A 25,001-nucleotide genomic window follows, 5' to 3' on the forward strand; every position below is an offset into this window, starting at 1 on the left:
GTGGAGGTCAAAGATTAGGATAGAAGGTTTGTAGGTAGTCGAGCGCTTCTCTTTGTCTTACTCAGTTCGCTAGCATTAGTGTTAGTATGATATCATTTTATTCATAGATTGCTATTACTACCAAGAATTTAACTGCATTCTTGGATTCGATCTTATTTTATCTTGCTACTATTCCTACTTGTTACAATTACCTTTTCTTTTTAAGTCGTTCTTTAGCCAAAGGGTCTATTGGAAATAGTCTCTGCCCTTCCAGGGGTAGGAGTAAAGCTGCATACATCTTACCCTCCCTAGACCCTACTCGTGAAAAATCACCGAAATTTTTTGTTGTTGTAATATATGAACGTAACTTCAACCATGAAAGGGCTATGCCTACTCGTTTTGGGTCAATAAAGCAACCTCAAAACTCAACAGACGGAGTTTCAAGACTACTCTCTTTTGCATTAAGCGAAACCCACTTTTTAAGATTTTTATTACCAAAACGTATCAACAGAAGTATCACCACAATGTATTAACAGAAGTATCAAATTTATACTATGCAATCTTTAGCAGACTTTGAACTATTTTATAAATGCTAAAGTTCTTAAATTTCACACAAAAATACAAAGTAAAATTTGTCGTCAATGAAGAGCTACGATAAAATGATAGCGCAGTCAACTGACTACGAGACCCTTCGCCCATTGCACATGCAAATGCAAGTCATGAACTTGCAAAAGACGATAACATCAACGTAACCAACTTTTCCTCAGTTGAATTAATCACATATTAGTAATAGACATCCATCCAGGGCAAGATTTCATCTGGATACATCGTAAACATAAAATCACTTGTATACTGCCTTAAACGGATTCAGCCAAGCGAAAGAAGCTCCATCTTACTAGTCAAGCGCACTACATGCAATCGGGGAAAAAACGCTAACAAGCAAGAAAACAAACACGCTAGTGTAAAAAAAAAATAGAGCTCTTTTCACTGACATGACAGTTTTTCTGAGAACTCGAAAGGCAAATCTCCGTACTGTCCATATGCTGTCCATGGAAGGCAGAAATAGACGGGAGATGCCACAGAAGTGGCAAAATGAACGAATGCAGCTGAAGTGCTCGTATTCTTTTCTCACCGACTACTCCAAGCAAAACGCTAAAAAGACATCCACAAAATAATGATACTGGATTACAAGCAATCCAGTTTAATCAAATGACTAATAACTGCTTATATACCCAATACCTCAAGTGCTGAAACATAAACACATCTATAATTATCGTCATTATCCACGTAATACAAATACTAAAGAGTTTAACTACATGTCAGGAAGAGCTGAAAGGGTTAGCTGACTTTCGCCTGGACACTGTACAAAAGATATGGTCGCAGCTTCAAACAATGTTGTACTCCTTCCAATGCGCAAGTAGCAAGCTCCGTGTCCTGAATAACCCACCCTTCCGGCCAATACCATGCCATGTAACCTTTCTCTCCCGGAGAAATAGTATTACTCTCTTCAAACAATACGTAAAACTTCACGAAGATAACATGGGTTATTTTTCCTTTCTCAGCACCAGTTGTGCTGTGCATGGTTTACTTGAGCAGAGAGCCTTCCACCACTCCAGCCCTCTGACTCAACATTCAGAATCACTGGCAAGGGATATGTCACCATTTGACCTGAATTATTAGCAAACTCTTAATCTCATCTTAGGTCAGATAATATGGTCCACGCGTTGACACATAAACCAAACTGCTGGAAGCAAACTATAACCCATCACATAAACAAGCCTGCGATCTTCAACTATTGTAGTGAAGTTTCTGATTTTGGAAGCCCTGGCCTTGTGGGGCTTGCTGCTGTTGAGGTTGGCTTTGCATGTTAAATGGTTGCGTGTTGTAGTGAGCAAATGGTTGGGAGTAAAGTGGATTAAGCGAACTCTGGAAAAAGTGGAATCAAATTCAAGTGCTATTCCAAGGAAAACCTCAATCATCCAAGTCACATTAGACTAGTTGAAATAAACTAATAGCAAGAAGAAAATATTTTTTAACAAGCGAAGTCCCCTGATTATATTCCCGTGAAGAATCATTTGTGCAATCTAGTAGACTTCGCCTAATCCATACTTCCTATTTTGTGCGTGTTCAGTAATTTAGCCAACTCTCAAGCAGAATTATTTAATAAACTAACCTGAGACTGAAGAGATGCATTGGACATGCCAAAATGATTCTGTGAACCATCATCTTGCGATGGGTTATTGTATCCAGCTTGAGTAAAGAGACCTTGGGATCCATGAGCCATGTAGTCCTGCACCAAAAATAAAAAGTCCGATAAGCAAAAGTTCAACCCGAAGATCAAGAGAAAAGAAATCATAAGAGACCACTTCAATTAACTTGTCTACCAAAGCCGCCCAGTCAGAAGAGCTAACAGATCAGCCCATCATGTACGATGAACTTGTGAAAACTTCCAGACTCTCATATTTAAATACATTCCAGACTCACATATTTAAATACATGTTTTCCAGGCCTTAAAGTTTGAGACATTAAGGGGCAAAGGAGTGAACAATTAAAATTAACCTGTGACATGAATTCATTTCCTGAACCAAAACGGGAGTATCCAGATTGCGAATTCTGGTTTAAGAAGTTCCCTGGAAAACCAGCCTGTGCTCCTTGAGTTACATAATCAACAGCATATCCACTTTGAGAAGCCTAAATACCAACAAAAAAAGGCCAGTTAATATTGCTATGCCTATGCAAACTAATTGGAGCAAGAAAATCAAATAATTATGCATAAAAAGGGCAGTGATGTGCAGGCCCAATATACAATTACTAGAAAATGTGCAGGACAAGAACCTGTGTAGAGAAGTCAGCAACGTTATATGGAACATGAGACCCCTGGCTCTTGAAATCATCTCCCACGAAATCCTGATGAACAAATCTAAGGTAAATATGATAGAAAAATTAAATCAAAATAACAATTTTGATGTTCAGAATCAATCACCTGTGACATGCTACCCAAAGAATATCCATCCCGAAATGTCTGGCCTGGCCCCTGGATACCAATCTATAATTCAAAAGAGAGAAAATACTTACAGCAAATCATCTACTATTGATCGAAAAAATCAAACTGAAATTTACTAACATTAGAAGCATATCCAGGCTGAGATAAAGGTCCTCCAACAGAAGGCTGGCTGTTTGGATTCTCCAATGCAGGAAAGTTGAAGTTAGATCCAAGACTTCCGGCCTGTTGCTGGGCGCCTTGATGGTGAGGGAGATGACTACCAATTGGGGCATTGGCATTGCCACGTCCAGCCCCAAAACCCCGGCTACCTGGCTGTGGAACATGAGGAACAGCTCCAACAGGGCCATGGACAGCACCACGAGTAGGAATTGCATACGGTTGTGGAGGGCCTCCATGGTAAGGTGGAAAGGCAACCCGAGGCATTGGATAACCAGCAGGATGAAGACCAGGTTTCTGAGTACCGTTGGGTACACCAGGTGCCATATAAGAACCTACACATAAAATCATATCCTCAGCAAAAACAAACAAATACATATATAAATTCCATGAGATTATAATAATAATGAAAATTTTCTAGTTACTCCAAAGTTTCTTTGAGAAAAACTGTACAATAAGAAAGCAAAAGCAGGTCTCTGACACATTATCAGATGAAAGAGACACACGCTCCAATCATACAACATCTCAGCAAGTAACTAACAGTCAGTGGGGGAAAGTTCAGATCCACCATACCCCTAGAACGACTATTTCTCCTGTCAGCGTTGGGGCCTGAAGCAGATCCAAAACTGTCACCTGGAATTCCAGGTCCACCACCAAAGAAAAGTCTGCGCTCATTGTAGATCTGCAAACGACGTTACAAGAAACCTGAGTACTGATGCATAATCAAGCACAAACATATAACTTTGGAAGAGTATTTGACCACAATAAGTACCTTTTTGGGCTTCTGAAATTGAACCATGCTCTGCTTTAAGTTATTCAGAGGACCTTCTACCAAGCACTCATGCTCCTGAGAAACAAATTCATTAAAGTGTGAGCATCTCAAAGCATGAAAAACCTACTGAGACGTTACTTTATACGTCCCCAAGCCTACAGACAGTAACAATATTGCCTAACAAATTCAACATGATATATTATCCCAAAAAATTAACCACCTGATATTATGCCAACTTTGCCGGTTCATAACTTCTCCGAAGTGTAGAGAAATAGTGAAAAAATGCCTAATAAGCATTACAAGAGAACATTTTGAAGAAATTACCTTGTAGTGTGTCAGCAAGCCATTCCACAGAGGCTGTTTGCTAAGAACTTTAGGATTTCCAAGGATAACAATACCATAACGAGCACGTGTAAGGGCAACATTAAGCCTCCGTGGATCATTAAGGAATCCAATGCCCTAAAAAGAGAAGAGAAGTAAAAGATGTTCTCAATACTTAAAGTTTAACAGTGAAATATGGGAACTGGTGGAATAGATTAAAGCTTAAGCACAAGAGAGTCAGAGATCCACACTGACTATATATTAAGCATGCAAGTTATTGCAAAAACATATCTTAACGCCTAACAAAAATTCCACCCGACCTCCTGCACCCCGAAATAAAAAAGAACTGAAACTTTTTGCAAATGAAGTTAAACAAACTCCAAAAAGGACCAGAAGAGGGGGGGGGAGGTTAGAGAGAAAAAAAGAACAGAGGTATGGTTCACAGGAGGATGCATAAATCTTCAACAGATCGAATCAAATCAGAATATGTTAAAACATGAAGCATCAAAAAGAGAGAATTAATGGATATGCAAACCAACCTGATGTTCATTACTCCTGACACATGACAAAATAATATAATCCTTTTCCCTCCCTTGAAATGAATCAACACTTGCAACCTGAACATAGCAAATACTCACAGTAAGTATTAAGAATCCAAGACTACCATAAAGCTCATCTATTTAATGCTTGCCTCAATTTCCTTGTAAAGTTGTTGCCTCAAGGAACCATTTCTTGCCATGTAATTTACAATGTATGCTCGTTGACCCTCATATGGTGTTATGACCCCAATCTGTGAATTTAAAATAATTACATCCTCGCCACAAAAAGAAGGTGTTCAACCTTAAAGATGCATATAAGAATTTACCTGACTAGGGACTACTCCACCCTTAAGAAATGTAGTCACAATCTTCTCCACATTTGCAGCTTCAGTTCTATTCAGATAGGAAGTTCCACTAGCACTGATCTCCTCTTGTCCCATCTATAGATGAATTACCAAGTATTCAAATCAAGTATTCAAATTTGAATATATCAGTAAACCAGGAAAAAGTTCCTATAAACTATATAGGAGAAACAATCTTTAGTGTAACCATAACCATCACAATAACATCCCAAAACAAAAATGACAGGTTTTTCCACAACTCAAAAAACGAAAAACAAAGAAGAATCAGCTAAAATAATCTGATAATACCTGAACATAAAAGAACATGGGACGGTTGGGCACAGGCCAAGGGAAATCAATGCCTGTTGATTGCCTTTCATTGATGGTTACACCATTTTGGAGTGTACCTTCATAAAAGCTATTTGATGGAAACTCAGATAATGCAGGATGCATACGGTATTGTACCTGGAATTGCAAACAAATAGACAGCATAATCAACATTAGTAATGGAATAAAAGAATTCTGATGCTTTACAGATTTAAAAAATAGCTAAATAAAGATAAACAGTACTCTGAAAGAAGAAGTGACCAGGCAACTCTACGTCCAAGGAAACAAAATGAAAAAAAAAAAAAAAAAAAAGCAAGAGGGGATTAACAATTACTACTTGGCAAGCAAATAAAAGCAGCTAGAATGAGAAGCTTAGAAACTCAAAACAGCTCAGATACACAAGCTACACTAGATAATGACATAACCGAATAACATAATGCTACATGAAGCATAGAAAAATCAGAAAACCTTAAATTAGCATGATTTGTTGCAGCTCCGCCCAAAAAAAAAATGGGAAGTGGCAGATTAGTGAAGAAGAGTTAAAATACCAGGAACATCTTACTCCACACACCCCCCCACCCCCCCAAAAAAAAAGAAAATGCAAAGCAGACTCCTCAAGTCTTCATAGATGACTGAAGAGCACTTCCAATCACTATGCCAACTATATGAGAAACAAGAGAATAACTGGAAAAAGAGAATCTTAAATTTAACTTCAGCCACTACCAACCCTGATAGACATGTTAACACATCAACAGACAGGCAATCACCTGTAACCTAATTGGCTTCACTCCTAGAAACACAAGGCGCTCAAATAGAGATTGAGCAAGTCCAGCACGGGCTGCTTTCTTGCACATAATGACTGGTCCAAGCTGGCAGTGATCACCGACAAGAACAGCCTAGCACAAAACTCACAGTAAGACCCAACATCGAACTATATTTCAGTATGAAATTTTTTCATAAATGAATTTCAACATGACATTAATTGCAATAGTGACCTGCTTTGCGCCAAGAACCAAAGGAATAAGACATTCAGGCTCAGTAGCCTGAGTGGATTCATCAATAAGCACCTACCAAGAGGTTTAACACAACAGAAATGTTAAAATCAGCAAGAATCCAGAATGAGTACATAAGAACAAAAATAAGAAACTGAAAATCTAAAATAGTTAGGAAATCCTCAAATCTTCAGTAATAAGGTAAACCAACCTGGCGGAATCTGAAGTTAGCCAATCTAGGGTCTCCAGCACCAACGCATGTGCAACAAATTACATCAGCACTCTGAGCTATTTCCCTCTCTGTTGCCCGCTTCAAAGCTTTATATTTCTTCTCATCGCTGCTGGAGAGCTCTCCTGAAAGTTCATTAACCAAATGACTCTGAATCATGATCACATATTTAGAATGCTCTAATAAAGGATATATAATGAGAAAGAGAAAAAAAAACCGAGCACTATGCTAAAAGTATCACCATGTAAATGCTAAATCCCCCCAATACATATGAGGCCAAAGAAAATCCAGGAAAGCAACACAAACCTTGTTCATCCTTCAGTTGCTGTAACTTGTGCAGTTCACTCTTCTCAGATGTGTCAAGATGGCGAACCTGTATAAACAAAAGTTTACAACATATCATTAAAAATAGAACGATATATAAAAAATATTTGAGGATAACAAATTAAAAAACTAACCTGATAGTGAAGGGTTAAATGCTCGACAGGAGAACTGACAGCTTCCCTTGACTTGGCACAGAGCCTGACCACCTGGAAGAAAGAAAATTATATGAGAAAGGACCTAATATTCTCACAAATAAAAATTAAAAAAAAAAAAGAGTTATTTGGAAGTTTCTGATCATTTTTATTACATTTCTTATTATATTTCCAGTACTTTTAGACTCCAATTTCCTTCGTTCGCCTTCAGTTTGTATTCATGGGTTGGACTGACAGGCGGATCCAGAATTAAAACTCAATGGGTTCAACCTATAAGGTTTTTGGCACTGAACACATTGCACATTTCAAATTATGGGTTAAGTAAATTTTAGTGATTTTTACATATAGATATTTATGCTCCTGTCAAAATAGTAGGTTCGGTTGAACCTAGTAATATCGAGGTTACATCTACCACTGGTGGGACAGGGCCGATTGGGATGGATATAGGAGATTCATTTTTATCCTTCAGTTAACCATACTCGATCCATCTGAGGATATAAATAGAACTCTTTCTTTAAATCAATACCATAAAAGGAGCTGATAGGGGATGGAGATATATATATATACTATGTCAAAGGTGGACAACAGTCCAACATTCTGCAAGATGCTTCCACTAGAAACACGTGCTGCATAAATATGCATTAAACACCAAAATAGTTATTTCCCAGTCAGTTCAAAATGTCTTCAATCTTCGTCACTTTATTTTTCTTGGGTTGGAGGGTGGGAAGGAGATACAGAAATAGCTGGTGCCTCACCTTCAGACCAGTAGCACTTATCTTCTCTGCTAATTGGTCCACAGCAACATTACTGGGGGCACAAACCAAAACCTGATGAAATAATAGTCCGCAAATGATTGTAAAGAGCCATTATATCAAGCGACTAATACCTAGAGCAAATATAAGTAAAAATGACTTAAAGTTACCTGTCCTTGGCCTTGTTTGGCCATATGATACACAATGGCGGCAGAGGTGACAGTTTTTCCCGTTCCAGGTGGACCTTGAATTAAACTGATGGGCTTTTGAAGAACACTTTTTACAGCAAAAACCTAAGGATGCAAACATGGATCAATAAGACAACCAGAATCAAGAACTCCTTTTGAGAACCTCCTTCCACTGTTGGTGGTGAAGGGGTATTTTTTTGGTTAAGGGGGTGAGGGGAAGCAACTGACAATGGGGCACCACTTCTGCATTAAGCTTAATTGAGTAAGCTGCCGAAATTGAGGGGGCAATTTTATGAAAAGAGAGAACAAAACAGCAACTAAAATTTGGATTGCATGTGCTTGTTAATGGGTTTCACAATGTAACATGAACCAACACAGCAATCAGGGTTGACTATTCACTATAATTCTCAACTGTAAGCAAACATGCCATCATAACATGTTTGATACATGTGTATACTTAGAGAACTACTAAGAATTTTCATTGTCAAAAAATCCCGTTCAATAAGGTGTCCCTGAAAAAGGTTTGGAAGCGTGATCAATATTGAAGCTAAAGGAAATATGCTTTTTCAGAAATGAGGGAAAAGAGGTAACAGGTTCAAGCAAACAGACAGCGCCCTCAACCTGAGATGCATTAAGCTCTGGAAGACCAGGGGCACCAAAACGACGAGGAAGTGCATTGCGGACCATCTGCATCTCAACTTCATGACCTAGCAGGTGATGGTAAATATACCTGCACAAGAAGTAAAGAGAACGCAAAACTAAATGCTCCATCGATAAAAGTTACAACTGGTTGACCCAAATAAAGTAAGTTGTTACATCCATGAATATGACATTCCTTTGTACTACATAGATGAATTCAAAGTTTCATTCAGGATACAATGACTAGGCAACAAAAGAAAAGATGCAGTATCCCTTATTGCTTCATCCAAAAAAAGGATGTAGTATATCTTAAACATTCAACGAGGCAAAGTTAAAGAAAGAGCAGTCATTTCTCTAAATGTATAATCATCATAAGCATTACAAGATACCTACAATAAACAAATAAAAAAGGGACAAACCAATTCGATGAACACCTTTTTGAAAAGGTTTAGATGGAATAATAAACCTTAGGCAAGTAAGATAATTAATTAAAAGTACATGAAATCTTCACAATTGTTTTTTATCTTTCTACACAGAAACCAGACATTCTCACTCACCCACTGACACTAGTCTCATCCACTGCAAAGGTTTTCATCGCACTCTGCATCCGATCAAAGCTCGTGCTTTTCCAAACAAAGTCAACACTAAGCCCATGGGTCACATCGACAGGAACCCCCTGATAAGACAGGACTAGTTTAGAAAAGGCCCAAAGTACAAGCCAAAACATGGTGAAAGAAGAAAACAGAAAATCGCGAAGAGACTAGCAATCTAAAAACTAAGGTACCTGGCTGACACGAAGTTCAAGCGCAACCTCCTCTTGAGCAGTTAATTTTACCTGAAAATTGAATAGTCAATCAATATCTCAGGCTAGAAATCGCAAAAGAAGCCTTTAACAACCCAAGAAAACAAAAAGCAGGGAGCTTTCCGAGAAGCTCGTTTAAGAAAATTTTCCATGATGCTGGGAGCCTTTTTCATTCCAACCAATTTACTTGTTAAGAGGGTTTATGGCTAGCTATACTCCATAAATTATTTTCCCTCTCGAAAAGAGTTGGAGATCAAGCAAAATGTCCATACCACGTGCCCCACGGATTGCCAAGCTGGATGTACTGCATCCCCTGAATATCGCAGCCTTAGCTCATCACCAGGTACAAGACGCAACTCATTATCTTCCTAAAAAACAGCAGACCATCTTCAATTCAGATAGGGAAAGACACAAGAGATTTCCCATATCAAGATTTAATAGTAAATGACAGCAATAAGCTCTATAACAGTCCGAGAATCTAGAAGAATCATAGCAGAAAAAATAACAAGAAAATACCTTAGGGAAGACAAAGTACGCAACGCGCTTCTTGTTGAGACCAATATCCCATCGAATAGTAAGATTGTCTTTACTCTGAGACTCTTTCATCATCTACCAAACAGAAAAAAGAACTCAAAAACTTGTAAGCAGTATCTCAACACAAGTATAAACTCTACTTGGAGACGAAGAAGACACGATGGGCAGATTAATTGACAAGGGAAAACATCACATTCTCAAAAAGAATGACAACAGAGAGAAGTAACTTCACACGTCTTAGCTCAATTGTCACAGAGGTTAAGATTCAAGAAGAAAAAGAAAAGCAATCTTAAATACGATATTCAGCATAAAATCAACATTTGTATGGACAAAACTCACTATCAAGTAAACTTAGGTAAGTAGTTGTAACGAACCGGCCAGTCGTTCTGAGAGTTAAAGCCATGTTTCCCCATTCCTGCTTCTTTATGTGTTGTTCAGCGGTGTTGAGTTGTATCGAGTTGGTAGGTTTGGGTCCGGAGTAGTTTTGGAGTGAAATGAACACTTAGTCTCTTAGTTAAAAAGTTAAGTTAGAAAAGTCAACCGGAAGTTGACTTATGAGTAAACGAATTCGGATGTGGATTTTTATGATTCGATTAGCTTCGTTGGGTGATTTTAGACTTAAAAGTGTGTCCGGAATGTAATTTGGAAGTCCGTGGTAGAATTAGGCTTGAATTGGCGAAAGTTGGAAGTTTAGAAGTTCTTAGGCTTGAATCCGAGGTTGATTTGGTGTTTTGGTGTTGTTTTGGGTGTTCCGAAGGTTCAACTAAGTTCGGGTAGTGATATATGACTTGTTGGAATTATTGGTTGAGGTCCCGAGGGCCTCGGGAGAGTTTCGGATAGGTTTGGGTTGTGTTACGCTCGTTTTTCTTATGTTTCGACGTCGTTTCTTCAAGCATAAATGATATCATATTGAACAAATGAGCTCCGATTTCTTTTTTGATTGAAGCATTAGATCCGTATTGTAAATTGTAATTACGGACCCGTAGCAAAAAGAATCGTTGAATTTGGACATCGTATGAGGATTTTATGGTCATTTCACTAAGAATTAGGTTGCCAAATTTTTCAGATTAATTACGAAATTGCCTCTGACGGTGTATTTAAAAATCTGCACGATTTGCAAATATTAAAACCTACATATCTCCTTCATTATAAGGTCAAATTGAGTGATTCAAAAGCCTAACTTGACTAAAATTTCACAACGAATCCATTGGAGGCATAAAAAACGAGTTTCGGGATCGTTTGGCACGAGAAACGAGGCAGAATAGCTGGCAAAAAAATATATAAAACGAGGGTTTGTTCATTCGGTCATATTTTGAGTTGGGGAGCTCGGATTTGGGCGATTTTGGGGGCGATTTTCACCATAAGGATTGGGGTAAGTGTTCTCTACTCAGTTTTGGTTATATTTCATGAATCCATCTTCGTTTTTGGGATTTAATTGGTGATTTCAAAGTGAAATTGAGGGAGTTAGGGTTTGAGTTTTGGAGAGTTTAAGTGAGGATTTGAGGGACCAAACGGAGTCCGATTTTGATGAATTTTATATGGTTAGACTCGGGAGAGGACGAGGTTTATTATTCTGCCATTTTTGACTGATTTCGAGACGTGGGCCCGGGGGCGGGTTTTGGCCGGTTTCGAATTTTTGGCATATTTTGTAGTTTTTATTGTGGAATGGTATTAATCAGATTATGGTTAGATTTGGAGCTTTTGGAGACCGAGTCCAGAGACGAGGGCATCCCGGAGTAGGATTTTACGCTGTTAAGTTAAGTAACAGTTTTAACTCTGGCTTTGAGGATATAAACCTGGAGAATTTGATATCGTGTGACTGTTTGGAGATGATACCCACGCTAGGTGATGGGCGTGTGGGTGTATACCTCGAGGGATCGAGACTTGGTCCGTCCCGTGAGGCCTCATGGTCATCATCTGTGTTTACATAGTTACTTGTTGTTGAACTTGTCTGCCTTCATGTTAGAGATCATGCTTAGGCTTTATTCATGCTCACACTATTTGTACTCAGTCATAGAAATTATTGTACATGTTTACCTCAGTCTCTATTATTTGCTAATATGTTGTGATACTTGATGTGGGTTGTGTTCCCTTATTTGTTGATGATGGTGAGGCTAGTGAGGTACATGATTGAGGCCGAGGGCCTGGTTGTGAGGATATTAATACCATAGCGCGTGAGTTGTCCGCGTAGCACGTGAGTTGACCGTGCGGGTCCACGTATTGATAACACAGCGCGTGAGTTGTCCGCGTAGCACGTGAGTTGACCGTGCGGATCCAGGTATTGATATGATGGCACGTGAGTTGTTCGTGCTTAGCGCTTGGGCTTTGGGAGCCCCTCCGGAGTCTGTACACACCCCCAGTGAGCGCAGAGTGTTGAGTGTTTTGAGTGTTGAGTGTTTTGAGTGTCGAGTGTTGAGTGTGAGTGATGGAGTGACACTGCTGTGAAGTTGTATTTATTTGTGTTGTTGCTGCATTTATCTATTAAACTTCTTTGTGGCATTTACTGAGTTATGAAATTTACCTGTTTATTTCTGTTTATTTTTAAATTGTGAAAATAAATAATTGGACTGTTTTACTTAGCTCGTCACTACTGCTCAGTTCCTTAGTTATTTCTGTTATTACTGAGTCGGTTGTACTCATACTACACCCTGCACTTTATGTGCAGATCCAGGTGAGTTAGAGCGCGACGATCGTTGAGTTCAGGCCGGCTATCTGTGGAGATTGCAAGGTAGCTGCTAGCGTACGCAGGACCTTGTTACTCCTTTTGTCATTTCTTCTTTTAGACAGTTAGACAGTTTATATATCTTAGTTTATAGTTTTAAACGCTCATGACTTAGTGACACCCCGATGTTTGGGGCTCGTTTCCGTATTTTTCTATATTATATTTAGAGTTGATTTAGTTTATGAAAAATTTAAATGTTGAAATGTTTTATTAAATTCTTATAATCGGTTTAGTAGTAATATTTTGAAAAGTAGGCTTGCCTTGTAACACGATAAGCGCCATCACGACCATGGTTAGATTTTGGGTCGTGACAGTAGTACGCTCACATCTTTACTCAAGAGTGACAATAGAGAGAAGTAACTTTGAATGCCTTAACTCAATTGTCACGGACGTTAAGAATCAAGAAGAAAAAGATAAGCAAGCATAAATACAATTGTCCTCATAAAATCAACATTTGTATAGACAAAATTCAGTATTCATTGACGCACTCACGCTTCAGCATGTAAAATCATCTTCAAAACCTGACATACCTTGTCGTAGTCAGCTTCGAGCTTGATCAATGGTGCAAATATGTTTTGATACTACATTAGAAGGGTGAAGGCAAACTTAGTTAAAATGTCAATACGAAGGCAACTCACAAATACATAGTAAAGCAATTCCTGCACAGCATTTATTACACATAAAAGGTAGAGGAGATAATACAATAGTATCATCCAGTGAGAACCTGATAGGCATCTTCATACTTCAAGGCAACGGGCTGAGGCTCATCATCTACACCAGGCTTCTCAAGATCTTCCAGGGTAGCATCTGGATTTGTCTTCCACAATTCTTCTACTTTGTTGATTTGTTGAGCACTGATCTGGCGCGCCCTCAACTGTTCTTGCTCAGAGGGGACCTGCAGCACTCCACACGTCACAAATACAGGACAGAAAACAAAAACCAAAAGGATCAAAAAGAGAGAACAAGAAAGAGAATCCAGACCTTAACAAGCCACTGCAAAAAGCACCTGTCATCAATGAGCGGGCACCACTGGCTTAGGTCCCAGTTCATATCCTTCAATGCATTGACACTAAGACAAGGTTCCCTACAGAGGAGAACAACGACACTCTCTGCCTTAGCAGAAATGAAACCAAGAAGAAAGACATTTCGGCATCCACAATTATAGCACTCTAGAATCGTTTCTCCAAGTGGACTATCTTTATGAAGGCACACCTCCTTGTGTTTTGCTCGCACCTATTAGAAAAAATTGAGAATATTCAATAAATGCCAACAATACAAAAATTATACTCAATAAATGCCTTGTTTCCGGAGAGAATATAATAGACATGTTAGTTGTAGGAAAAGGCAAGATGAATATAACACCCCAACGTAAGTCCATTAAATGCAAGTAGCTGATCCCACTGCATACACTGGTGAAACAATCAAATTATAATATGCATTTAAGATTCCTTATTTAATTTCTACAGTTTGGACAACTGACATTCCAAAATGCAGTATCAACTAGAGATAATCTACTCCCTTAGTAACTAAGAAAAGGTGGCGCTTTGGCTTTTCTCCTCGAAAAACATATAGAGAATTTCCCTTTTAACTTATCCCACATGCATAAATTAAGAATTTTGTGGAGGTGAAGTTGCATGAATCTGACAAAAATGTATATTTTATTGGGATAAAAGATCTTTTTATTGAAGAGATCCCAGCACTAAAGGGTGCTAGAAATATACATTACAAAAGGAGAAAAGAACTTGTTGCTTTACTAACTTATAAGGACATGTGGAAATCTAGCATTATACCTAGTAAATGTACATTCACCATACTACAGAAAAAGGCTGACAAAACTATACATTTGTATCAAATAAATTTTCCATTGTTGCTTCAAAAATATGCTTTCCCAAAGAATAAACGGACGCAGCAAATCTATCCCATGGTATAACAGCAAATCTATATCCCATGGCATAACAGCTAGAAGCTGCATGAGTAATAGCATCCCGATTTTTTCTAATGACCAAGAAACACTCGAGGGTCAGTAGCGCATGGTTCAAAAACGGTGGATAATGGGCCCGTCCCTCTATACTCCTCCACTTAAACTCGCGCTTTTGGCTGCGGCAGGTCTCGAACCCATGAAGTGCCTAACCCACGCATCACATGTTGCATTTTATGTTAAAGTGAAGCCCTGGGGGCAATAGCATCCCAAATATGGAGAAAAAGCAAATAAAAGAGAGCTCAAAAACCAACGACATCCACAGCATTGACCATCAATCACCAGATGAAACAAAAGAACTATACTCGGCTAAAAACCTTATTGGTAACACACAAACAAGAAAAAAGGAAGGAGATTTTCTCAGCAGTTACCAATAACTGCTTGATTTAAAGAATTTAAAAGGAATAAAGAAACGGAATAAAGACTAATTGGTTAGTCGATTAATAATCGCTAGGTCAAAGACAAATGCATAAGCCTCATCTACTTCACTAGTTCACTTTTCTGGTGCTATCCGATACTAGTATTTCTGGTTCCATACTTCTTTTTTAACCATGTTATTCCCTTTCCTAAAACAAGTACCAGAGAGAAAGGGAGGACAGGAGGAAGGAGACTACATACATTATGATAAACATGCCCCTGCCCCAAGACCCTATCTGCAGCTAGTGCTGCACACTACTGCCTTTAGCTTGAAATATATATACCTATATTAAGCTCAGGGGAGTAATGGGTGTGAGGTATAAGGTATTCCACTTAAAACCCTGCTTCCTTTAGCAAAATGAGGACAGAAAAATTATTTTTCATCCCAATTATAACTGGTAAATCAACTTCAAGTCATCCAAATAAACTACAAAAGAAAATACCATAAAGCTACTATACAAGTTTTTTCTATTTCATTATGATAAAGCTAGTAAGCTACTTGTCAAAAAATAATGTAGTTATGACAAAACCTATTCTGCAGACATTTACACATTAATAGGAAATATAAAAAACCCGTACAACAACAAAAAACCCAGTATAATCCCACAAGTGGGGTCTAGGGAGGGTAGTGTATACGCAGACCTTACCCCTACTGATGTTTGGCATATTTCGATATGTGTTGATGTTACTTTGCCCATGCTTTAACCACTTTTTGATGTTATTTAATCTTTAAAACACCCAACATGGTGTAATTATTGGTTTGATGACTAATTAAGTTATGTGTGACGATTTAAGGTGTTCGGAGTGCAAAATATGAAGAAAAGGTGGTTTAGCTAGAGGAAGAAGGGTTGGATGCGTCGCATCCAACCTAGGAAAACATCATCATGCATGCAACCTTAGCAGTGAAGTTGAGCCATCGCGTGCGAAACTGGGAAGTAGAAGTGAAGCTGGATGCGTCGCGTCCACCATCGCATGCAAGCTGAGAAATAGAGGACAAGGTGGATGCGTCGCATCCACCTTCGCAGGCAAAAATTGAAATGGAGGACAAGGTGGATGCGTCGCATCCACCCTAGCATCAATCCCTGAAGCCGAATTGGACTAGGAATAGGAGAGCTTTGGCCCACGACTTTTGTACGCAATATATAAGCTAAAAACGCCTCTTTTAGGTTATCTAACATATTGGGAAGAGGGAAAAAGCCAGGAAAAAGCTGTGAAGGCCGGAATTCATCAAGTTTCATCTTTCTCCCACAAAACTTAGTAATTTTTATGTTTCTTTGTATGATTTGTTGTTTGGCTACCATGTCTATGTGGAGCTAAACTTCACGTTCTAGGGGTGTGGTTCTTTCATGACTATTGTTATTCGGATATTGATTTTGACTTCTTGATTTATCATATTAGTTTATTTATTCAATCTTGCACTTAATTATTTAATTGCTTGATCACCAATTGAATATTATCTACGAATCTAGAATTGAACTCGAAAGTGGGAATTCTATATTGCATATAGGATTGAGTAGGGCAAGTTCTTGAACTCGGGCATCGGGGAACGGATTCGTGGTTAGGATAGACATATACCTAATTGCCTTGCTTGGTTGATTTACAGGAATTATAAATGCGTTCTTGTTGATTCTAACTCCATAGACATATAGGCGTTAGGTTAGCTTGAATAGGCAAGTAAGAACTCGACAGATTCTTATGAGCATTAACCCTGTCAACCAATAAGCTAGATAAATTAGTCGGTCAATTCAATTGAAGAATACAATAGGATTGTTAGATAGACCATAACCCTAGATCGTTTTCATTACATTGATATCATTAAAATCTGCTCTTTCTCTGTTCAAAGTTTATTATTTATATTTTTCTTATTTAATTAGTTGGAATAAAATATTTTTAGATTTAATTCTTGTTTAGATAATTAGGATAGTCTAATTTAGTTAATAGTTAATCATAAGTCCTCGTGGGTTCGACATCCGACTTTTAGTCACTTTATTACTTGACGACCGCGTATACTTGCGTGAGTGTGTTTGGTCGCAACAAGTTTTTGGCGCCGTTGCCGGGGACTTAGAAATTTGCTATTTTTCTAGATTAGACATTTTTTTTATCTATTCATGTTTTTTTATTATTTTATTTTAGTTAGTATTTTTTATTTATTTTAGCATGGCATCTTGGAATAAAAATTGTTCGAATGATGGTTATTCTTATTTTGATGATCCTTGTCCATATTGTGGAGGACCCCACTGGTGGAAAAATTGTCAGAATGTTCCCAGGAGCGAGTTGTGCGCACAATCTCAATCCTTTGAGTGGAATATTTGTAATATGTGTGGTGGTCAAGATGGCCATTGGGATGGTTGTCCTAATTTTGTTCATCCTTCTCTGAGCCCTTATTATGATCTTTCTAATGATATTTCTGAGTTTGATAGGGGCAATGAAGTGCAGGATATGGAGCCTGATGCATATATTAGGGATATTCTGAGGCAAGTAGCAGAGCAACAGGATGAACTCAAAAAAGATATGAAAAGAATGAGGGCAGCAATCACAAGAATGAAGGCCAATATGGAAGAATTGAATGAAGAGAGCGAGTGCCAGCAAGAGAAAATTTTTGAAAAAGAGGAGATTTTGAGCCAAACTTGGCTGGCAGAACAGGCTGAAAAGTTAGAAATATATGAAACTCAACATGAGGAACTTACTGATGGGATGAGACACTTTATAGAGGGAAGATCTAAACTGGGACAAGGGATCTATAAATTTGTCACTACTATTCACGACTTGCAAGATAAATTAAATGCAAAGGTTGTTGCGTCTATCGCCCAACAAAATAGTAATGAGTTGTCAGAAGCTGAAAAGGAGCTTATACGCCAAATTGAGGAGCTAAAAGTGGAGAGCCAATCATTCGAGCATATTTCTGTTGATGATGCCCATGTTGAGAAAAGTACACTAGAGCCATGCGAGGTAGCAGATAATGTTATATTTGAAGACTCTAATGTGTGCACATATGAGGATATAAATAGTAATACAATTCTAAAGTTGGGGCGTGTTGGTCCTCATTCTAAACATTTTTCGACATTGTATTTGGATGATGACATGGAAATCGAGTCATCTAAGCCTTTGGAGGAGTCAATGGAAGAGGAACATGATGCCTATATTTTTGAATTTGTCATGCCAAAAAGCAAAAAATACATTCCTCATCTAAAGGCCGAGAAGTGTAGAGTGAAAAATTTATTACTTGGCCTGGTTATCTTTGTAGCCCCACCACTGGAGCATAGCCGCAAACTGGATGCCATGTTAGGGGCTCAATTCATAAGTTCGAGGTGGAGGCAAAAAGTGGTTCACGTCGTGCCGCTACGTTAAATCAGGCGCTTGTTGGGAGGCAACCCAGCGTTACTGCTTTCTTTTATTTTTGTTTACTTTTTATTTTATTTTATTTTTATTATTTTGTAGTATTTATTTTTGTTTTGTAGGATTATGAGCATAGGAAGCAAAGCCATTAGAAGAGTGCAAAAGCGAGCTAGATGGTGAGGACTAAGTGTGGGGTGCCCACACAAAGGACGATGTCTGGGGGAAGTCTGAGTACCTCGTGAGCCGCTATTGCTTCGGCCTTTGGCCTACCAGGGAGTCTCGTTTACCCTCTTATTATTTATAATGTGCATTGAGGACATTGCAAAATTTTAAGTGTGGGGTGAGAAGATCGTTTGGATGAGTTTCTGTGCTATTTTAGCTTAGTTGTAGTACTCATTCTTAAGTGTAGTAGCTTTTGTGAAAAAAAAAAAAAAAAAACGAAAAAGTAGAAAAATTGGACTTTTCCCGACGATTGATCTCCTAGACAGTTTTCTTGAGGGATTAAAGTCTAAACAAAAATTCAAAATATGTCTTTTAGCTTTCTTTAGGTAGTAATAATCCCCTGTGGTTTTTCTTTGTGCCTCGGTTCTTTTCCATGGGATGTAGTTTGAACCGGGTAGTTTTTTTCTTTTAGAGTAGAGTAGGAATGTAGGGAATAAAAGGAGGAAGAATGATGATGCCTTGTTAAAATGGATAGCATGTTTTGTGGCGCCTATGTCTCGTTTACATGACTTATGTTCACTTTGCGCTTAATGCTTAATATCTCGTTGCTCCGTGAATACTTGCATTGTTTGAGAGTCGGAATGTGATCGTCCTTAGTGAGTCATGTGCCATGTGTGGTGAGTTTTTTTTGTGTAGTCCATGTAGTGTACTTGTGTCTAGAACTTGCCCGGTATGTGAGTTGAAGCGAAATTTTAGGTGATGCTCGGTTTGAAAAATGATTTTAGGCTTTCTTTGATCTTTTTGAGCTTATTGCTTATCACAAATAAAATCTATCCCTAGTTAAACCTTTTGAGCCTGTAGACCTTTTATTTGGTACCCACATTACAAGCCTATACCCTTTTTATTCTTAATTGACATTGTTTTGATCCTTTTACCTCTTAAAGCACTTTAATTGTTAGATGAGCGCTAAAAGAAGTAAGAAGGGACTAAGTGTGGGGTGACTTTTGAGTGGAACCAATGAAAGAAAGAAGGGTGCACTTATTTTGTAAAATAATACACCACTAGCGGAAATTGAAAGAAAGAAAAATATAAATGAATAAATTGTTGTCTTGTTCTTGCTAGTGGGTATGAATTAAAGTAGTGCTTAAAGAAGGAGGAAATATTGTTGGGGTGATATTATTTGTGAAATTGAAGTGGTGTTGAAGAATTTGCGCTTAAGTTATTTGATGATGTGTTAAAGTGCTTAGGAGGGTGAATCACTATTCCTTAAATATATCCTACCCGTCCCTTAGCCCACATTACAACCATGAAAAAGTCCTAATTGATTTTAGATCGAGCGAGCTTACATTAGTAGAGATTTACATTAAGGGCAAGCCTATGGTACCAACTGCATGCATGCGACTTCTTTTGTGAGAGTGAGCGATTTTCTTTGTGAGCATGAGATTCGAATGTGTGGATTGATTCTACTCTCTCTGCTTTTGTTGTGAGGGCACATGGTTTCACGAGGGATAGGTAACGTTATTAGACTTCTCTATGATGTTGGTTGTTCAAGCCATGAGTGCATTGTGACATTGAGTCGGTTTTTGAGGTTAGGATTGTTGTGAGCATGTTGTCTTTGTTCGAATATGTTTAAAGAAGGGCATAAGAAAAGGGAAGTGTGTTGATGCATAGTCTAGAGCCTAATTGTAGCAAATAACCACGGTCATAGGTGCAGTGTGCTTTGAATGATAAGAGTTTAATTTTGTTTCGTCTACTATAGGATGGTTTGTTCGAGGACGAACAAAGGTTTAAGTGTGGGGTAGTGATGTTTGGCATATTTCGATATGTGTTGATGTTACTTTGCCCATGCTTTAACCACTTTTTGATGTTATTTAATCTTTAAAACACCCAACATGGTGTAATTATTGGTTTGATGACTAATTAAGTTATGTGTGACGATTTAAGGTGTTCGGAGTGCAAAATATGAAGAAAAGGTGGTTTAGCTAGAGGAAGAAGGGTTGGATGCGTCGCATCCAACCTAGGAAAACATCATCATGCATGCAACCTTAGCAGTGAAGTTGAGCCATCGCGTCTGCCATCGCGTGCGAAACTGGGAAGTAGAAGTGAAGCTGGATGCGTCGCGTCCACCATCGCATGCAAGCTGAGAAATAGAGGACAAGGTGGATGCGTCGCATCCACCTTCGCAGGCAAAAATTGAAATGGAGGACAAGGTGGATGCGTCGCATCCACCCTAGCATCAATCCCTGAAGCCGAATTGGACTAGGAATAGGAGAGCTTTGGCCCACGACTTTTGTACGCAATATATAAGCTAAAAACGCCTCTTTTAGGTTATCTAACATATTGGGAAGAGGGAAAAAGCCAGGAAAAAGCTGTGAAGGCCGGAATTCATCAAGTTTCATCTTTCTCCCACAAAACTTAGTAATTTTTATGTTTCTTTGTATGATTTGTTGTTTGGCTACCATGTCTATGTGGAGCTAAACTTCACGTTCTAGGGGTGTGGTTCTTTCATGACTATTGTTATTCGGATATTGATTTTGACTTCTTGATTTATCATATTAGTTTATTTATTCAATCTTGCATTTAATTATTTAATTGCTTGATCACCAATTGAATATTATCTACGAATCTAGAATTGAACTCGAAAGTGGGAATTCTATATTGCATATAGGATTGAGTAGGGCAAGTTCTTGAACTCGGGCATCGGGGAACGGATTCGTGGTTAGGATAGACATATACCTAATTGCCTTGCTTGGTTGATTTACAGGAATTATAAATGCGTTCTTGTTGATTCTAACTCCATAGACATATAGGCGTTAGGTTAGCTTGAATAGGCGAGTAAGAACTCGACAGATTCTTATGAGCAATATTAACCCTGTCAACCAATAAGCTAGATAAATTAGTCGGTCAATTCAATTGAAGAATACAATAGGATTGTTAGATAGACCATAACCCTAGATCGTTTTCATTACATTGATATCATTAAAATCTGCTCTTTCTCTGTTCAAAGTTTATTATTTATATTTTTCTTATTTAATTAGTTGGAATAAAATATTTTTAGATTTAATTCTTGTTTAGATAATTAGGATAGTCTAATTTAGTTAATAGTTAATCATAAGTCCTCGTGGGTTCGACATCCGACTTTTAGTCACTTTATTACTTGACAACCGCGTATACTTGCGTGAGTGTGTTTGGTCGCAACACCTACCTTGAGAAGGTAGAGAGGCTTTTTGCGGTAGACCCTCGGCTCAAGAAAGATAAAATAAAAGGAGTAACAACAAGTAATGACACCAACAACCAATAAGAAAACCGAAGCGAAAGAGACAACAAGTAATAATAGAAATCTAAAGCGCAACCCGGTGCACTAAGCTCCCGCTATGCGCGGGGTCCGGGGAAGGGCCGGACCACAAGGGTCTCTCGTACGCAACCTTACCCTGCATTTCTGCAAGAGGTTGTTTCCACAGCTTGAACACGTGACCTCCTGGTCACATGGCAGCAACTTCACCAGTTACGCCAAGGCTCCCTTCAAATAATAATAGAAATCTAAGAACAAAAAAATACTAGACTAACACTAAGTAGTAAACTAATACTTCTGGTATGAACAAGGAAAATGCAATGCTACCGAACCTTCTGCCCTAATTCTCGACCTCCATACCTTCCAATCAAAGGTCATGTCCTCGGTAAGCTGGAGCATCGCCATGTCATGCTTAATCACCTCTCCCCAGTACTTCTCCGGCTTACCTCTACCTCTTCTTAGGCTCTACAAGGCCAACCTCTCACACCTCCTCACTGGGGCATCGGTGCCTCTCATCTTCACATGCTTGAATCATGTAAGTCTCGCGTCTCTCATCTTGTCCTCCACATGGGCCACACCCACCTTTTCCTGAATATCTTCATTCTTAATTTTATCTATCTTGTATATTCATCTCAACATCCTCATTTCTTCTACCTTCACCTTCTGGACATGTGAGTTCTTGATCGGCCAACACTCAACCCCATACAACATAGTCGGTCTTGATCGGCCAACACTCAACCCCATACAACATAGTCGGTCTGACAACCGCTCTATAGAACTTACCTTTAAGTTTTGGTGGCACATTCTTGTCACGCAAAACACCTAAAGGTTGTTGGTGGCACAACCTTTCCTTTAAATATAAAAAACTACTAGGGGCTGAGTGAAATTATTTTGTATAATATTGGCCTGAGATAAGTTGATATGAAGTAACATGATCAGCGAGAATTGGCCCCAACTTGTTTGATATTGAGGCATAGTTGTTTTATGGTAAAACCTATTTTGTAGAGATTTATATGTCAACAAGATAACGAACTTCTAGTAGTACTTTTTATATTTATTTTGTATAATAATGGGCTGATATGAGTTTATATGGAGTGACATGGTGAATAAGGATTCACATAACAAACCCCAACTTGTATGAGATTGAGGCATAATTGTTGCACGATAAATTTATTTGCAGATACTTATACGTCAATAGGCAATATAAACTTCTTGTACCTTTTATTTTTATTTTGTACGATATTGGCAATGAGTTTATATGAGTAACATATTCTGTAAGGATTCATAGAACCAACCCCAACTTGTTTGGGACTGGCATAGTTATTGTTGTTGTAGTATGATAACATCTATTCTGCACATTTCTATAGACCACAAAAAACAGGCATTCACAACAAGAATCAAATATGCGAGAGAAAAAAATGCATCTCTCTTACATACCAGGTGATTAACAATATGTGAGCCCGAAGTATTCCCCCTTGAATTACAAAACCACTTACGGCAAGACGGCACATTGCACCTAACTACACAAGCAGGATTCGTCACTCCACAGTACTTACAAGCATGCTCAACACCAAAATCCCCCTTTCCATACTCAAAACCCTCATCATCCACCGTCTCCTCAAAATTCAACCCGCTCATCCCCGCCGCCAACGCATCCACCACCACCGATGCCGCCTGATTATTACTACTACTACCAATAACATTTCCGTTCCCGCCTCCACCAGAGCCATTTCCGCCGCTTCCACCGCGGGTTTTTTTGGACGGAGAGGCGTCAGAAGACGGAGGCCGATCGGGTGCTTCGGAAACCAGAGAATCCGACGGCGTAGGCCACGCTGACGATCGAATTGGCTGTGAAAGCTCTTGAAATTCAGGATAATCGAACTCTTCGCCTTGCGTGTTGAATTCGAGGAATGTGTATGCATCGTTCCCGGTGTCCGGCTGCGACGCCGTATCGTAGAGATTGTTCGGCTGAGTATTCATCGTATAATCAAAAAATCGATGATATGAATTTAATGTAGGCTGAAGTTTTCGATTTCGAAGTGAGATTTTTAGTGTGTTCAGAATTAGGGTTTGGAAAGGGGAAAGTTAGGGTTCGGTGAAAAGGGCGAAGAAGAGAGAGAGGGGGGAGAGAAAGATATGATGAATATTCTGTTTTGGAATAATACTTAAATGTACTAAAACACGTCATATTTAATTATTTTTTATTAAATCCTGGTTAATTAAATTATGGCTTGTGTATCTAAAAATAAAAATTGATCTATAAATATGGTATCTTGCCATTGTTAAAAATAACAAATTGCAAATATTAAAGTAAAACACTTGAAAATCTTATCGGAACAGTTCATATTAAAAGGAGATAAAACAAGCCCCTTACTTAATTTGTGATAATTAATGTTGATTTTAAGATTAAGTTAATTGAATTTGGTGTAACATTCATCTTGCCATTTATATTTACTTACATTAGAAACTAATTACACCATATTTAAAGTTGATCTTATTCTCACTTGGGCCCATTAAAAAACAAACGAATAATCCATTTATTAGGTTAGTGCTAAAGTTACTATTAACATTTTATTTTATACCTAATAAGTTTGTATGTCAATTTTTAAATTTTTGGAAGTCACAAGAGAGACGTGAAGTAACTGTTGATAATAACAGTGGTTTCAAGTGATTAACTTTCGATTATCAACAAAGTTCCAAACGTGTATTATTGTTCTTTCACTGTGTATACAAACAATTATGGCGACTAGGCGTTATTTCTTCATCATCCAAGAGAGCGTATAATTGATGAGAGTGAAAATTAATCTTATGCTTAAACAATATGTATTCTTTTATTTTCAATCCTAATTGCATTTCTATTTAGATTCTTAATAGTTCATGTCATAAAAAATATAATTACGCAAGGGAGTATACATATAACTTCAATAGAATGACTAGCATTTAGACGAATGTCATAGGTTGTGTGATAATAGAATGTAACTTTTTTTTTGTTTCCCACCCAGAGTCTGATACTCACATTGGAGCCCGACTATATCCGAATTTG

General features: G+C 38.3%; 1 protein-coding gene across 2 annotated transcripts; it reads right to left on the reverse strand.

Annotated features, from left to right (window-relative positions):
• Positions 1 to 1,179: 1,179 nt before the first annotated feature.
• Positions 1,180 to 24,111, reverse strand: LOC104116858 (regulator of nonsense transcripts 1 homolog). 2 transcript variants are annotated; one of them, XM_009627815.4, is made up of 29 exons: positions 23,396 to 24,111; positions 13,755 to 14,006; positions 13,498 to 13,668; positions 13,304 to 13,354; positions 10,034 to 10,126; positions 9,790 to 9,885; positions 9,500 to 9,550; positions 9,273 to 9,391; positions 8,698 to 8,806; positions 8,059 to 8,181; positions 7,892 to 7,963; positions 7,119 to 7,190; positions 6,967 to 7,033; positions 6,643 to 6,785; positions 6,435 to 6,506; positions 6,207 to 6,335; positions 5,422 to 5,577; positions 5,098 to 5,211; positions 4,924 to 5,022; positions 4,772 to 4,849; positions 4,236 to 4,370; positions 3,912 to 3,986; positions 3,713 to 3,821; positions 3,104 to 3,474; positions 2,963 to 3,013; positions 2,815 to 2,886; positions 2,539 to 2,670; positions 2,153 to 2,269; positions 1,180 to 1,905 (listed from the first exon to the last, which is right to left on the reverse strand). In XM_009627815.4, exons 1-29 carry the CDS (start codon positions 23,936 to 23,938, stop codon positions 1,768 to 1,770), a joined length of 3,810 nt encoding a protein of 1,269 aa, XP_009626110.1. In that variant the 5' UTR covers positions 23,939 to 24,111; the 3' UTR covers positions 1,180 to 1,767. The 2 variants fall into 2 exon arrangements, with proteins under 2 accessions (XP_009626110.1, XP_009626103.1); XM_009627808.4 differs by having other exon boundaries at positions 2,963 to 3,025.
• Positions 24,112 to 25,001: the final 890 nt, after the last annotated feature.

The sequence above is a fragment of the Nicotiana tomentosiformis genome, chromosome 12 (assembly GCF_000390325.3).
Source record: "Nicotiana tomentosiformis chromosome 12, ASM39032v3, whole genome shotgun sequence".
NCBI classification, from domain to species: Eukaryota; Viridiplantae; Streptophyta; class Magnoliopsida; order Solanales; family Solanaceae; genus Nicotiana; species Nicotiana tomentosiformis.

Excerpts from the sequence above, each read along its gene's own strand:
- LOC104116858 (XM_009627808.4), bottom strand. The coding sequence starts at position 23,938 with ATGAATACTCAGCCGAACAATCTCTACGATACGGCGTCGCAGCCGGAC. Across the intron at positions 6,336-6,434 it reads TGGTTCTTGGCGCAAAGCAG|GCTGTTCTTGTCGGTGATCA; the intron begins GTCACTATTGCA and ends GTTTTGTGCTAG. Across the intron at positions 1,906-2,152 it reads ATGCATCTCTTCAGTCTCAG|AGTTCGCTTAATCCACTTTA; the intron begins GTTAGTTTATTA and ends CACTTTTTCCAG.